Source organism: Ochotona curzoniae, unplaced genomic scaffold (assembly GCF_017591425.1).
Source record: "Ochotona curzoniae isolate NIBS_2020 unplaced genomic scaffold, NIBS_Ocur_1.0 contig_2318, whole genome shotgun sequence".
Lineage (NCBI taxonomy): Eukaryota > Metazoa > Chordata > Mammalia > Lagomorpha > Ochotonidae > Ochotona > Ochotona curzoniae.
Window position 1 is genome coordinate 12,381,294 of NW_024465419.1, and position 15,254 is coordinate 12,396,547.

At 54.0% G+C, this 15,254-nt stretch overlaps 1 protein-coding gene across 2 annotated transcripts; it reads left to right on the top strand.

Moving 5' to 3' along the window:
* Nucleotides 1-7,301: 7,301 nt before the first annotated feature.
* On the top strand, nt 7,302-15,000 carry OSR2 (odd-skipped related transciption factor 2). Of its 2 annotated transcripts, none has more exons than XM_040972727.1 (4): nt 7,302-7,679; nt 11,793-12,552; nt 13,532-13,631; nt 14,439-15,000. In XM_040972727.1, exons 2-4 carry the CDS (start codon nt 11,897-11,899, stop codon nt 14,619-14,621), a joined length of 939 nt encoding a protein of 312 aa, XP_040828661.1. In that variant the 5' UTR covers nt 7,302-7,679; nt 11,793-11,896; the 3' UTR covers nt 14,622-15,000. The 2 variants fall into 2 exon arrangements, with proteins under 2 accessions (XP_040828661.1, XP_040828662.1); XM_040972728.1 differs by having other exon boundaries at nt 14,521-15,000.
* Nucleotides 15,001-15,254: the final 254 nt, after the last annotated feature.

Genomic DNA, 15,254 nt, shown 5'->3' on the forward strand with positions numbered 1-15,254 from the left:
AGGAAAAAGGCAACTGTGGCCTAACACATGTTAGCAACACTGCTGCCTGGTGTCCTGACAACTCAGCATCCACCCAGGCAGACTCCTGGAGGCAAGCCTACTTGCCAAGCATGGGTTGGGAAGGGTATAGACAGGAGGATGTGGTCAAAGGGGTTGGGCAACTGTAACATGGAGTATATGGCCAACAAGTGTGGTGTGACCATGCACTGTGATACAGCGCATGGGGTAAGACTAGAATGGGTCTTCTTGGTCTATCATCCTGGTGTGTCTCCAGACCCATCAAAGTTGCCTGTGTTTGGGGCTCTGGGGCAAATATAACAGAACTCATTTTCTAGAACTAAATTTTCTGAACCTTGGAGCATAGCTGGTCTTGGTCCAAATTCTACCAAAGAACCAGCAGGACTGAGACAACCCAACCATCTGCCACTTTCTTTACTTCTCCCTCCGGCCAGGGGGCCAGAGGAAGAAGGATCTGTTTCCTCTCTGCGGCTCACACAGTCAGGAGGTGAGAACAGGCTGGAGGGAGCTACGGTCACCAATCACAAGGAATCTACAGCTAAATTATCGCCTGGCGGGATGTGAAATAACATTATGGTAAAATGTTGTCTTCCAGTTGGAAAGCCAGAAGTTAAGCCTGTGCTGGCATTCCCTTCCCAATAAATGAATGAATTGGCTTAAATACTGACTTTCTCTCCTAGACTTGTAAAAAATGACCTAAAAATGTAAGAGTTCAGTCAGTGTTTTAACGATTAATGTTAAGTACAAATACTTCAACAATTTAACAAAACCAGGGGGAAATCAACCTTCAAATCTCTCTTTTCTTGCCTTCACTCACACCCCAAGTCAGGATGCAAGTCCAAGGTTTCAAATTGTAACACAATCGCCTAGTATCTGCTACATAGGGGACACTCAAATCTATTTGTTGAAAAGGAATTACATGTGCCTTATGAGTTGGCATCTCACAGATGGTAGAGTTTGTTAACTTGGATTGGATTCAAGAATACAGTATTAATCCTCCAGGGGGGAATATTCACAGGCAAACAGCTACAAGGATATACATTTTCCTTTGTTAAAACTTGTATCTGAACTCAAATATTGGCCTTGGCATTTCCTAAGTGCTGGCTGGTTTGAACGTTACTATGTTGAACCATCTGTACTGGGAAGAAAATCCTGTTAAGAAATATAATCACTGGTTGTAAAGAGATTATCATGTCCCTGACCATTATATAATTTTATATTTTTAAAATCCCATAAGGAAAGGTCACTTAAAGACAGTTATGCTTTGTCGAGGTAGAGAAGAATGCTCAGGCACAATTGATGACGAGGGTCCCTGTGAGCATTTTTAGTTTGCATTTTCTCCTGAGCTGACTCACTAAAATGAACCCCCCCCCCCTTTTTTTTAAATCTGAAAATAGACAAGAGGCTTTTAGTAAAATCGAATTCTTGAACGACTGCACACTTCTCTGGCAGGACAAGAGGAGCCTTCTCCTGCACTCATTGACCACATCAGGAAACTTGTGTGGGGAAACGAGGTTCATGGTGGCTGCTTTTTGCCTGGTGAAGCTAAAAAGCGTGAGAGACAGTCCTACCGAGAATGGCACTCAGGGGCACAAGAAGGCTGGAAAGATAGTTAATTACTCTCCAGGACAGAAGCGTGGGACTTTTCAATGTCCTGAGAGAGAAAAAGGACCTAGTCCAATCTTAAAAGCCAAATGAGCCTTCGAGAATCAAATTTGAATGCCCGCCTGGGGCTTGGCCATTGAGGGCGTCAGCAGGTGGGAAGCTAGCGCACCTTGCAACGTATAGCACCTCAGGAGCTGCAGTCAGGTTGGAGTCCTGTCTGGTCCGCTCACGATCAGCTGGGTGGTGACGCTCCGTTCACCCCACCCACCTGCCCGCCCCACTCTGCCACCGCCACGCCCTCTGACCCAGGGCAAGGTGTGGACAGGGTGTGCCAAAGACACAGCGTCCCTCGAACAAGATGCAAATAGCCAAGCTGGCAAAAGCCTGAACCGGAAAGGGAAACCAGGGAGCCAACAGGTTAGAAACTATGAAGTCAGGATGGTGTGCGCCGACTCCTTCAATGTGATCAAATCCGTGTTATGTTGTAATAACTAGCCATGAACGGGAGCAGAGCCTTTGCTGCGTCCCCTCCCTCGCTCTTCCCGGCACTGTCCACTCAATCGATTCCCTCCCCGAGGGCCCTTGCTAGTTCACCTGCGTGAACTTGATTATCTTTCCCAGGGTTTACGTGATGCTTCCTGAACCAGAGGAGACAGTGAGGGAGGGAAGGAGGCAGGGACTTGCCCCCTTCCAGATGCCTACCCCTGCATTCTCCCAAGGAAGGCAAACGGAGCAGGAGGGAGTGACCCAGAAAGGTACAACCACGCGACCACGGTTGCCGGCCAGTACCCACGGCAGGGAGGCCAACGGTTCTCTAACTCCATCTTGCGTCCCACAACTGGCTTTTCCAACACTGGCTAGAAGGTCAATTCAAGACACATTCCAGAGGCCCAAGTCTGCAGCAAGCACCAGAATCTCCAGCGGCCCCTTTGAAACAGGCGTTCTGAGAATACCGCCTACGGCTGCTTCACCGATCCCCCTAACCACTGCAGGGGACTGGAACTCGGAAACTCGCCGAAGGCCATTACATCCGTTAAAATTCCCCCCCCCCCGCCCTCCTGTCCCATGTCCGGCTCCCTCCCCCCCCAACCCGTGGGGGTGGGGACATGGACACCAGCGTGTTCACACAAAAGCACCGCAACACCGCGAGGACCTCATAAGAAACTTCCTCATCTTTCCCAACGATCATCTTTTGGGAGAACCGGATTAGTCCCACTTGGTGCAAATGAAGTCTCCCCGGAGGTAAAGAATTTGGAAAACCTTCCGGGCACGTGCCAGGGCGCCAGGGTCAGGCCCTCGGGCTTGACCCCGACTTCCTAACACTGACAGACTCCAGACTCCGTTATACAAGCACCAAGAATTTTCAGCCCCCCATCAACCCCCACCCCACTGCAGGAACTAAGAAGTGGCCAGGCTCTTCCCGGAGGCGGCAGTACAGGCAGCGAATGAGTACCCCAACCTAGGGCACTCAGCAAGCTAGCCCGGCTAGCCTTGTCCTTACCTGGTGCGGCTACTGAGGTGCGGCATTGAGGTGTCGCCTGGAGCCAGCCGTGCCAGATCCGCAAGGCTGCCCCTTGCGCGGCTCAGGGCACCACAGCATCTAGCGACCCAGGAGCGGTGTGTGCGTCCTGGCTCAGGGCTTGCAGACCTCAGCTAGCCAGACTGGACTTGAAATCCAATTAGGATCTTCCCAGACTTGGAGCATAGCTGTCCGTTGTAGGTGGCTTGGAGTTCCAGCTACAGCCGCGGGGAAGCGCGGGCATCTGGAGAACCCCGTTGGGTCCTCCTCGCCTCTTCTTGGTGGGCAGATGCACAAGGCCTACCCTGGGCTCCTGGGCATGTCACCCTGGCTGGAGTGGCTGAGCGGCGGGACGAAGAAAACCATGCTTAGGTTTCCACGCTGCTGGTCCTGGGATGCACAGGTCTCGGCAGTGAGCCTTCACCCCTCCGAAAAACCCATCTTAAACCTCAAGCTAGGGTTTCGCCCCTGCTCTGGAGGGTCAGAACAAGCCTCTCTTTTCTGCCTTGAGGGAGTCAGGGCTGCCCCGGGCGGTGCCTTGGGTCGAATGATCTGTCTTGGGAAATCAGCCAGGGCAGGCGTTGCTGGGGGCCACCGTGTGGATCCCCTACAGAAGCCCAGGACAGGGGAGGGTGGAAGGATTTACTGGCCCTGGTCACTCAGCAATCCCTTTAGTAGCGCACATGACTACTCCTTTTCCTCCATGCTTGGACATGGAGGGGTGGGGGCTGGAGAGGGCTCGGGTGCAGGTGGTGGGAACAGAGCCGCTGGTGGTGGGGTGGGGGTGGTCCCAGGCACACACAGGCACCCCAGAGCAGTGACACCCCCTCCAGGTCCGCGCCAGGGACTGCTCAGCCCGCACCTCCAGGGGTCGCTGCGGCCCTTCCCGCTGGACTTCGAGCTCCAGCGAAAAGCGACTGCGCTTTTCGCACTTCAATCCGGCTCTCCGAAGAACACTTTTTTTTTCCTCTCTAAAGATCAAATACAGCGCCTTCCCCGCCCCTTTCCCTTTTCTCGCCGACCCCCCCTTGTCCTCCTCTCTGTGCCCAGCTAGTGTTGGTCCTTTTCAGCGCACCCACACCCCATCCCGGCCTCCTCTCAGGACTCCCTGGGACCGAAGTACACCACACGCACACCCGGGGCAAAGCTGGGCTCGGGCAAAAAAATAAAAAAAAAAGTGCGCGAAGTTCAAATACAAAAGGTCCCCGCCCCGCAGAAGCTGAGGGAAGAAGAGAGGGAGAGAAGGCCTCAGAAGTAGAGACAGCTGGGATTCCGGAGAGAAAAAAAGTTTCTATAACTTGGTGTGTTGTCAAAGGTAAACAAGCATTCGGTATGTTCTCAGTGCGCGGCCAGAGAGGGTTGGAATCAACTCTGGGGATGGCCGAGTCTGACACCTGCTCGAGGCAGAACAGGCAGCGCCTCCTGGGTGGGCCTAGGGGCGGGGAGGGGGGAGCGGGTAGGGGCCTGCGCCCCGCGTGCCCACTCCTCCTCCTCCTCCTCCAACTCTCCCGTATTTCCTCTCTGGGCAGCTTTCATCCTGGCCTCCCCTGGCACGGTTGGGGTTCGGGTAGCCCCTGTGCACAGTTACCGCAAGCAAGCAAAGCGTCCCAGGCGTGCCAAGCCCGGACCACAGATGAGAAGTCCACTGAATTTCATAGCCACCCAGACCGCGCAGGGCGGGGGGAGTGGGACGGCTCCGTGGAGATCCAGCCCCCCACCTCCACCTCCTCTGGAGGGAAGTGGGACGCAGTGGAGGCCGCAGCAGGCTTAGGGACGTCTCGTACCCCTACACATCTCCTGACCCCACACAAGTCGCCCCGCGGCCCGTCTGCCACGCTGTGCGTTGTAGCCGGGGGAGTCCGGCTGGTGAGCTGCTCGTCTGGGGAGCCCGGGGTGCGTGCCCGCGCCCCTATAGACGCGGGACAGGACGCAGAGTTCACAGAGGAACCTCAGTGCCTGTCCCGGGGTGGGCGCGGAGAGGCCCCCGGGGCGAGGGGAGGTCGGCGTGCCGAGCGCTCCGGCTCCTCTCTTCCCTCGGGCAGCTGCCCGCGCCGGGCGCGCACCTGCCCCTCTCCCGGCAGCAAGCAGCAACCGGGAGGCCGCCGAGGCGCAGCTGGCCGGCCCACACGACTCTCACCGACCGACCGCGGCTGCCAGAGCCATCTCCCTACCTTGCGAGCGAATTCAGTGCTCGGGCCGCGACGGCCCAGACTCCATTTTGGAACTTGGGAGGCTGGGGTGGGCGAGGGAACCTAGGGCTCGGGAGATTTTTGCGGAAAGACGGCGCAGCTCGCGGGTGGCTGGAAAGTATGTGCACCCCGCGGGATTGAACGGACGCTTCCGCACCCAACGTACTGGCACGGAAGGGCCGGAAAGGTGTGAAGCCCGCCGCCGAGAAACTGCCTTCGCCTTGGGATGGAAAGAAACTCCCAGGCGTTAGGAACCTACACTCTCACCGGGTCGCCACCCCGGGAGACTGCAAGGAGAGAAAGTTCCCTCCCAATCTCCCAAATTGAGAAAAGCTGCGGAAGGAATGAGGCGGTTGGGGAGAAAGGACCGCAGGCATCCTCGAAGCAGAGGCTCCGAATTGAACGCTAAAAATGAAAGCTCCCCTCCGGAACCCACCAGGGAAAACGGGTTGTTTTGTTTTGTTTTTAACCTATGAACTGAGTGCTACTTCCAAGCTGTTTGTTCAATTTACCTTGAGGCCGCGAAGTACTGCAAGCTCACTTTTGAGGGTTTTTTTTTTTTTTTAGGAGTTAAAAGTGGGAAAGAAACGGGGAGGAGGAAAAACTATCCTTGAATTATATTTTAGCAGGAGAACGAAAAAAACAGGAGTCTATCCACCTTGGTATGAATAAGAAAGTTTTAATAAAGTAATCCCTGGTAGATTGTACCTGGCTCCCCAGTCAAGGTTGAACTTTGGGACGGCTTCAGCCTTCCAGATGGCACGTGTTCGCCTCCCCCACGCGCTTGAGGTGGTTTTCACCGTGGGGGTTTTTTTTGGGGGGGGGGGAGGCTCATCCTAAGCCATCTTTGGGTAGAACGGGTTTAAGTTGTACGGCCTTTTTGGCAGGAAGAGCCGCACTCCTGGGCCCCTCGGGAGACTCGTCTAGGACGAAGAGCGCTTTGCGGAGCACCGCTTGGCTGGCACCCATCTCCTGTGCGAAAAAGCAGTTGAAAGTGGGTGCGCGCTGCTTCCACTGGCCTGCCTCGCGGTTGCCCCCATTCCGGAGGGACCGAAGTACCTTGAAGAAAACCTGCCACTCAACTGCACTGAATTCAAATTCGGTCAACTGTGCTGGCGACTTGAACCAAGATCTCAAGTTTTCGCTGAAAATGAAGATGCACGCGTTTGGAGACGCCATTAGAGTACTTTCCAGAATTTTCGAGATGCTTGTTCTTTACCCAGTGCAGATGGAATTTTTTTGGGGGGGCCAACGCGTTGCAGATGCCCAGCCTTTTAATCAAGTTGGTTAACTGCTTATGAAATATACATGAACCGATTAAAGCTTAAACACTGTCAAATTTCTTTTAGTTCATTCCATATGTCTTTGCAGTAATTACGAAATGAGTCAATTGTCACCTTTATAAACAAACTTCGTTTTGAAGACAGCAGGCAAAAGCAGACTGCGCGTTTCGTTTTAATTGACGAAAAGTATGTACAAGACTATTTAAAATTGAGGGGGGTGTGTGATATATTGTTACACAAGGTGATCTGGGCCCGAAGAGCTTTACCTATGAAAAACATGGTTGGGTTAAACGTGTCAAGAGGTGGAAACGAAGCCAGCGAGCGCACCGAGTAAAACCACAGAACGCCCGTGGAGTTTCGCTGGGATCTCTGCGAGGCAGAGAACCAGCTGCCGAGGATCTCACGGGATCGGGAACAGTGGCCCCGGGAAGGAAGGAGCGTCGTGCGCTCCCGTGAGAGTTTTGAACTGAGTCAGCTCGGGCTGCATCTCCGGAACACGGGCACCTTCAGCTAACCTGTACCTTTAAGACTCAGTTGCTATCCAAACACAAGTAAACAGAGTGGACCATTAGCGGACTCCGGGCGCGGAGGCGGAGCCTGGGCGCAGTGGGCCCGGCTTGCCGGCGGGACGCCCGCCCGAAGGGGAGGCGGGGCCGCTACTAAAGCCCGGGACTCGCGATCCCGGGCAGCCTGGGGTGGGACGCGGGCGGGGACAGAGCTCAGCGCGCTCGCTCCTGGAGGAGGGGAATGGCCCTGCGAGGGTGCGGGCTCCGACCTCCTACGGAGTCGGCGGCTAGAGGCTCGCCTGGGCGCGACGTTTGGGGCGAGCGCTGAGCGCCGGCACCCCGCGTCTTTATACAGTGCGCGTGCATTCGGACGAACTCGGAGGAGTCGCTCATGCTTTGCCTGCTACTCGTCGTCCTCCAGATCATGTCCACAGCTCCCGGGACTCCGCGGGGGAAAGGAAATTTGTCCAGCGTGGACCCAATGACCTTTCCGAGCCGTGCGCCTCACTGCCGGGACCTGGTCTGAGCGGGGCTACCCAGGCAGATTGTTCTGCCGGAGGTGAGTGTCCTCTCTGGGGTCTGTGACCGACCCTGCAGCTCCGGGGAAGGGCAGGCTTGGGGTTGCAGGGGGCGCTCAGGTTCTCGGTCTGTGGTTGCCGCAAGCACAGACATTGCAGAAAGAAATTCGGATGCGATCCCGCGGCTTTGTGCCTTTTTCCCTGGACCGCTAGAAATGTGACTTCCAGCTAACATCCAACTACCTACGCACAAAACACAACTTGTAGGTGCTGTTTTCTCTGGTTTTGTTTGGGAACCTTTGTGAAGCAGCAAGACTTTCTTGTGAAAGCTGGCTGACTTACGCTGAGCTCAAACCCACAACCCCACAGAGTTTCTGCCCCTGCCTAGAACGCCCGAGTGGGACAGCATCGGCAGCGCAGCGTGAAGGGGCCTGGACAGGCCGTGCCTGCCCAGCCCGCGCCGCAGAAGGCGCGGCTCAGGAGGGGAAATCAGTTCCGTGCATGGCTAACTCTCCAACTGTCTCTAAGCCTTCGGATTTTTTTTTCCCCCACTTTTACGGGCGGAGGAGACTAGAAGGCAGATTCGGTGGGGGCTTACTAGCACTGGGATCGCCAGAAACAGCCGTGGACCAAGGAGCTGCGGTTGTAGAAGCGAGGGAGGAAAAGGTGTTTGCGCCGAGAGAGCTGCCTCTATCTTCCTTACCTGTTTGCAGAGAACAAAAGAGGGGTGGCGTTTTCCGGAGCGCGCGGGTACAGACAGCAAGTTTCTCTGCTAAGCAAACGACCAGTCCTGAACAGAAGGAGAAAATTCCTCTCGTAAGAGTAGAGAGGGAACAGAAAGAAATAGAACCCAGATTATACAGAAGGCATCTTAATTTAATTAACTCTTAGGGCTGGCAGAGACACTGCAAAGGGGCAGGAACCTACAGTCTGCAACCTTCCCACCCTTCACCCCCCCCTCCCGCCGTGATCTAAGAACGCTTTAAACTATTGCTCTTGCATTTACACGAAATTCTGTTGTGTTTTGGACTGAAATTTCGTAAGCCTATTTGATCCACCAGCCCTTTCTCTCAGGTACAAATGCACGAGTTTCAGCAGATGATCCCTGACTATAAATTATGTTTCGATTAACTCACTGTAATAGCACCATGTACCGAATAGCCTGAAGCTCCTTATCAAATTACCAGGCTACCTTTCTGATTTCCACGTTGTGAAAGCTTTGCTGAACTGAAATTGGCATGTACACATCTCCCCGTGTTGACAAGCCTGTGAATCTCCCGAAACTTCTGTTCGTGCCTGGAAATCCCTGGGAAGGAGCTGATGACGGAAAAGTAGCCCAGCTCCACCCAGATATGTATGCCTTTGTCATGGTTTAGGCTTCGTTTCTTGCAAATTGAAAAGTCACTCATGCTGCTCCCCCCCCCCAAAAAAAACAGAATGGTGAAACTGTGGCAGCAAAAAAAGGTGGCTACTGTTGCCAGAAACCGTGGGTGAGAACTCCATGGCTCCACTCTGGACAAATCGAAAGTAGCTCAGATCCCTGCCTTGACTGGAAATATCTCTTGACATACACTTCCAGCAGCTGAAGGTTAGGGAGTGTCTGACCTCTCTAACTGTGTACAGCAAAATGTTCCCTATCAAGGGTGGTTGTGTTGATGAAGAGATTTCACAAGGCACCCCAGCTTTGCCCTCGTTCTGTTCTTCACACAAAGAATCTAATTTGCTCTACAAATTAAAAGCCACACATTCTGTGACATACACACGTCCTTTCCAATGCGAAAATGATGCATCATTGGGGGTAAGGAAGCAAGCGGACACTTTGCTCTGCTTGTGAATTTACATTATAACCTTTCAGACAAAGTTCACTTCAAGCCTTTGAAATTCAAGTCCAAGTGGTAACAGTATATCCACTGACAACACCCACCATCACCACCACTCCACACACATCCTTTGGTGAGACTGGAGCTTTACCTCTCGTATTTATTTCTAAGAAATCGAATCTGGGAATATACCCAAATCACAATGCCGGCTTGCTCTTGATGGGAAAGCGACTGCTGTTCAATCCTAGGGGAAAATAATATTTTGATTCCTGGAATATCCTCATTCTGCAAAGAGAAGGAAATGGATGGGTAGTTTATATATGTATATATATATATGTATTTTTTTCCTGTCGGAGGGGAAATAATCAAATAGTTGATCAGGAGTATTAACAGAATCATCACTTCTTACCTGCCTAGGAGAGAGGGCTGGAGGGTTGCCGTGGAGCGCACACACATCGTGATTTGTGGTGGGAAAATTTGTTAGTGACAGGGTTTTCTGATTTGCTTGACTGGGCTGACCAAGACCCTCTGACTGTTACACACCTCTCATTAACTCCCAGTCCGACCTCCCAGACTGTACACCACCGAGCAGAAGCAGTTCGTGAATAAATCCCTGTGTCCAAGTCGTTCCAAACCGAGGCGGAAGGTGTAAGCCCCGCGGAGACAGCCAGATTCGGTGTTGCCAGGGCGCAGTGTTCCTTAGCGCAACCCCTAAGGCTACCCTCATATATGGCCCCCGGGTTACTGGAAATGGCTAGGTGCGGAGTAAAGGCTGGAGAAGCTCTGCTCCCTTCCTGCTGAGTTTTAAGGCCGCTTGGCACCAGGCGGGTGGTGCAGACTGGCTGGACTGTCCTCTCCCAGGGTAAATCTTAGCGTCTCTATTCCAGCACCTTGGAGGCCACCCGCAGAGGGAAGGCTCAGGTCCCCTAGGCAGGTGGAACTAGTTTCTAAAGGGCTGACGGCCTTGGGAGATCTGGTGCCCCACCGGCGAATGCAGGCGAGGTGCCCTGGGAACCTGCGTCTGGCATCAAAGCTCTGTTACTATTGAGACCACAGCAGGTGGGAAGCTTCCAGCGCACAAAGGCCGCAGACCCCAGGCGCGACTCCTGCGGGGCAGGAGGTGGCAAGAACTAAAGCGCACCTACGCCGGGTGAACAAGGTTGTTCCATGCGGGCAGGGCCGCGCTGCATTCGGCCTGCTGCGGCTGCTCCCCGTACCCATCTAGCCAGCCCCTTCCTCCTCTCTCTACACAGGGAAACCTCTCCGCCCCTCTGCGCTCAGAAGAAGTGGTGGTGTAGTGGGTTCCCCAGTGTGGGGGCTGCTCCTCCTGCCAAGCCGGGAAGCCGTGGGGCCTTGGGAGAGCTTGGCGCTCAGTCTGGGAAAAGGGGTTCTGGCCTCAGGGGTGTTCTCCACCCCCATCCCACCCCACCGCATACTCCCCCCTCCCCCGCCTGCACCATCTGGATGTGATCTTGGTGGGGGGCAAGGGAGGGGCAGCCTCCGGGAAGGAGGAGGGGCGACTCCCCTCAGGTCCCTGCCGCTGAGGTGTCACTTTCCTTTGGCCTGTCACCACTGGGGAAAAGGGGGAGGGGGAGGAGGTGAGGCCAAGAAAGGAAAAAGTAAGTGTCCCAGGTCAGCGTGGGGTGAGGTAGACAACCCGTGAGGGCCCTGAGAGCGCCAAGGGCTGCCCGGGGCTGTGCTCCCGCACGCCGGTGGCAGTCCGAGGCAGTCCGGGTAAATGCGGGAGGAGCCACCACGCTGCGGCACAGCGACCCGCAAGGGCCAGGGTTCACCACACTTAAGCCAAACCGGATCTTGGAGGTGCGTCTGGGATCTCTGGTTGCCCCCTAGAAGCGCCGAGGTAACAGAAGTGGCAGCAAACCTGCCGGCAGACGTCATTGCGGCAGGCCTGCGGGTGGCGGGTCTCGGTGGACCGAACTTCGCCTGGTTGGGGAGGGGTGGTCGGCTGGGCTGGGCTGGGCTGGGCTGGAGGCTGGCTGAGCCGGAGCCCTGTGCCAGCCTTTCTTCCTCCACGGACCCAAGGCTTGTGCTGTGTGCCTGGAATCTGACCTACCCTAGAGTGCTCCAAGGGGTGTTGGGGCGCTCTACTCCCCAGGGATAACCTCTTCCCTGGACTAGTCAGATCTAAGGGCTGGCCAGAAGCTGCGCCATCCACCCTAGGTTCCTTTGAGGGATGGAGGGGAGTGTCTTTGGATAGGAAGAAGTTTCGAAGAAAGGTGTGATAGCCCACTCTGGTGCCAAAGATCCCCAAAGGGGTCAGTTAGGCTAATAGTCATGATTTCCCCATCTCCCTCCCATCTCCGTCATTTTCAGGGCTTTCTCTGTGTGCTGTTGCTCTGGGTGTTTCGCTGGAGCCCACGCTCATCTGCTCATCCGTCCGTGAGTCCTGGAAGAAAGAGAAACAGCATCCCGGAAAGATGGGGAGCAAGGCTCTGCCGGCGCCCATCCCGCTCCATCCGTCTCTGCAGCTCACCAATTACTCCTTCCTGCAAGCCGTGAACACCTTTCCAGCCGCAGTGGACCACCTACAGGGCCTGTACGGCCTCAGCGCTGTGCAGACCATGCACATGAACCACTGGACGCTGGGCTACCCCAACGTGCATGAGATCACCCGCTCCACCATCACCGAGATGGCAGCGGCGCAGGGCCTGGTGGATGGGCGCTTCCCCTTCCCCGCCCTGCCCTTCACCACGCACCTCTTCCACCCCAAGCAGGGGGCCATTGCCCACGTTCTCCCAGCCCTGCACAAGGACCGCCCCCGTTTTGACTTTGCCAACTTGGCAGTGGCCGCCACACAAGAGGATCCCCCGAAAATGGGAGACCTGACCAAGCTGAGCCCGGGCCTGGGCAGCCCCATCTCGAGCCTCAGTAAATTGACTCCGGACAGAAAGCCCTCTCGAGGAAGGTTGCCCTCCAAAACGAAAAAAGAATTTATCTGCAAGTTTTGCGGCAGACACTTTACCAAGTCTTACAATCTGCTCATCCACGAGAGGACCCACACGGACGAGAGGCCGTACACATGTGACATCTGCCATAAGGCCTTCCGGAGGCAAGATCACCTGCGGGATCACAGGTGAGGTGGGAAAGGAGGAGGACTAGGAGGGAAGACAGGCTACTCGCCCAGACAGACATTCCAAGTGCCTCCAAAAAGCCCCCCTGTGACCCAGAACACGCCTCCACTCCCACACTTTGGAGCTGAACAGTCGCAGCATGCAGCTCCACAGCTCCCCTGCGGCCCCCCTGCTGCGTTCTGGTTTGGAATGAGAGAAAACCTTCGCTCTGCCTTGGGCTGGAAGCGTGTTGAGGGTTGGCCTGGGTCCTGGGATCATCGTTGCATCTCTTACCAGCTGTCCTAGGGGAGTTGGGGGGTGGGAGTTAGTAACCCCTGAGTGGATACTGGTCCCAGCTGCCGCAGGACCATTTCTTGAAATCTGCCCGCGGCCTCGTTCCCTCCCCCCTTCCCCAGGTGCACCCGCTTGTAAGTTCGAGGATCGCAAGGTCACAGAATTAAACCCCTCCCCACCCCCCATTAGTAGCATTTCTGTTGCAGAAATGCTAGCTATTCTAACGTAAGTGTGTGTGGAGGTAACAATTTCCCTGGAAGCGGGAGTGAGAAGGTGATTTCAACTCTACCTGGCCTTACCGCAGGTGGACGATTTTAACCCACCCCCCTCAGCCGTTAAAGTCTTACCCAAAAAGCGGGGGGAGGGTGGTGGAGAAGGCAGAGACCCCCGCCCCTAAACTGGGTCTTGCTCTGGGTCTAGATTGGGATTTCATGCATTTGAATCCTGGAGAAACAGTGTCTCCGCAGGACTGGTGCGGAGGGAAGCAGAGCTGCTGAGCGCCCGGGGAAGAGTGAGCAAATGTGAGACAGAACGGACGCTTTTCTAAGAGTGCCTGTTAGTTAAGGTTGACCCTGAGCAGGAACAAAAAAAATCCAAAAATAATTACAGTGGAATTTGTTTCTTTTGTTATTCCACGACCGCTCCAGTGGATTAATTGTCCTCCCGTGGGGGTCTTGCCTTGCAATGAAACCTTATATTGATTTTCAGGTATATCCATTCCAAAGAAAAACCCTTCAAATGTCAGGAGTGTGGGAAAGGATTTTGTCAGTCTAGAACTCTAGCCGTTCACAAAACTTTACATATGCAGGTGAGTTTTTTTTTTTCTTATTTCAAAAACAGCGACTGGTTCGGTTTTATCAGCATCGCTTTACAAAAAGGTTTTCAAAGGCAATTTTCTTTTAAAAGGTGGTTTAGATAATTTCTCTGGGTAAGGAAAAGCAGCCCTCTCAATTTGTCTTAATTTACAAAATCCGTCTGAATTCATATGAAGCATTTCGATATTTTCCTTGAAGTACAGGCCACTACAAATCCCACTTTTAGAATTTTATTTCCCCCAAACACACACACACACACACATTTGCCTTGCATTTAAACTCTTGAGTTTGGGAGGAAATAAAGGTAATTTTGATAATGGAGGCGCAGTGAAATCCCATACACTGTCTTTCCCAGGGGCCTCACAATTTGTAGCTTTCAGAATATTGAGGAATAGTTTAATTTTCCAGCAAAGAGGAGCCTATTTCCCAGGAGAATATCGTTCCCTAAGAGAGGATTAGAATGTTTCCTTCCCCATTTTCCTGCTTGTGACACGGTGATGAAACAGAGGAGCTGGGAATGTCCCACGCGGGGGCCCGCTGCGGTGGCCGCGTGTCTGCTCGGTAGTTACCGCACATTGGGGACTGCGTGCGTGCGTGTGTGTGTGTGTGTGTGTGTGTGTGTGTGTGTGTGTTCGCCCTTGGGGGCTTAGGAGCCCAGCTTTGTTCCCGCACGCCCCCCTCCTTTTGTTGTGCACTTGTTATGTTAACAACTTGAAGAGACCTATAGGGCAGGAACTGTTGAAGGGTGCTGCGGTGGCGGTGGGAAGGATTAATCCTTTGCTTGCTTCACATCTGAACAGGAATCTCCACACAAATGCCCCACATGTGGAAGAACCTTTAATCAGAGAAGTAATCTGAAAACTCACCTTCTCACCCATACAGACATCAAGCCCTACAGCTGCGAGCAGTGCGGCAAAGTGTTCAGGCGAAACTGTGATCTGCGGCGGCACAGCCTGACTCACACCCCGCGGCAGGACTTCTAGAGAAAACCCCCGGATCTGTCCCCGGGGACCGCGCGGCTCCCCTCCCCAGGCACCTCTGCAAGGCCTCCCAACCGGGGGACCCCGCCCCCAGCCCTTCACTGATCCCCGGCTCTTCTCCCTGCTGCAGCTGCACCTGCAGCTCCCAGGAGCTAACGTGGAGGACTGTGAACTGTAGACAGCCACACACGGCATCCTTTCACCGAGAGCATACGCTGGTTTCCTGTAGATATTCACAGCTCATTTTAGAGCTCTGTACATAATGTCGTGGGTCTTCGTTGTTTTGTTTGTTTTTGTATCTCGTGGGATGCACCTAGATAATGCAAAACGGAAGCCAAGTTTAAAGACTGTATTTTCAAAATAAAATTTTCTCTTGTTGGTTCCAACACTCCTACCCAAGTGTCTTGTTAACCTGAGTTTTTCCTCTGGAAGGCTGAGCTGTCTCTGAAAATTCCAGTCTTAAGAGAGTTGCTTCTTCATCCCCCAGGTTTGCAAAGGAAGAACTCTGACAATTTTCTTACTGAAACGTCAGCCCCTCCCTGTTTGTACTGGGACATTTTGGAATTGGACAGTTGTGCTGTGTCTTTGTTTTTCAAAGACACTAAAATTGATATCCCTGAGGTCATATCCCCTTTT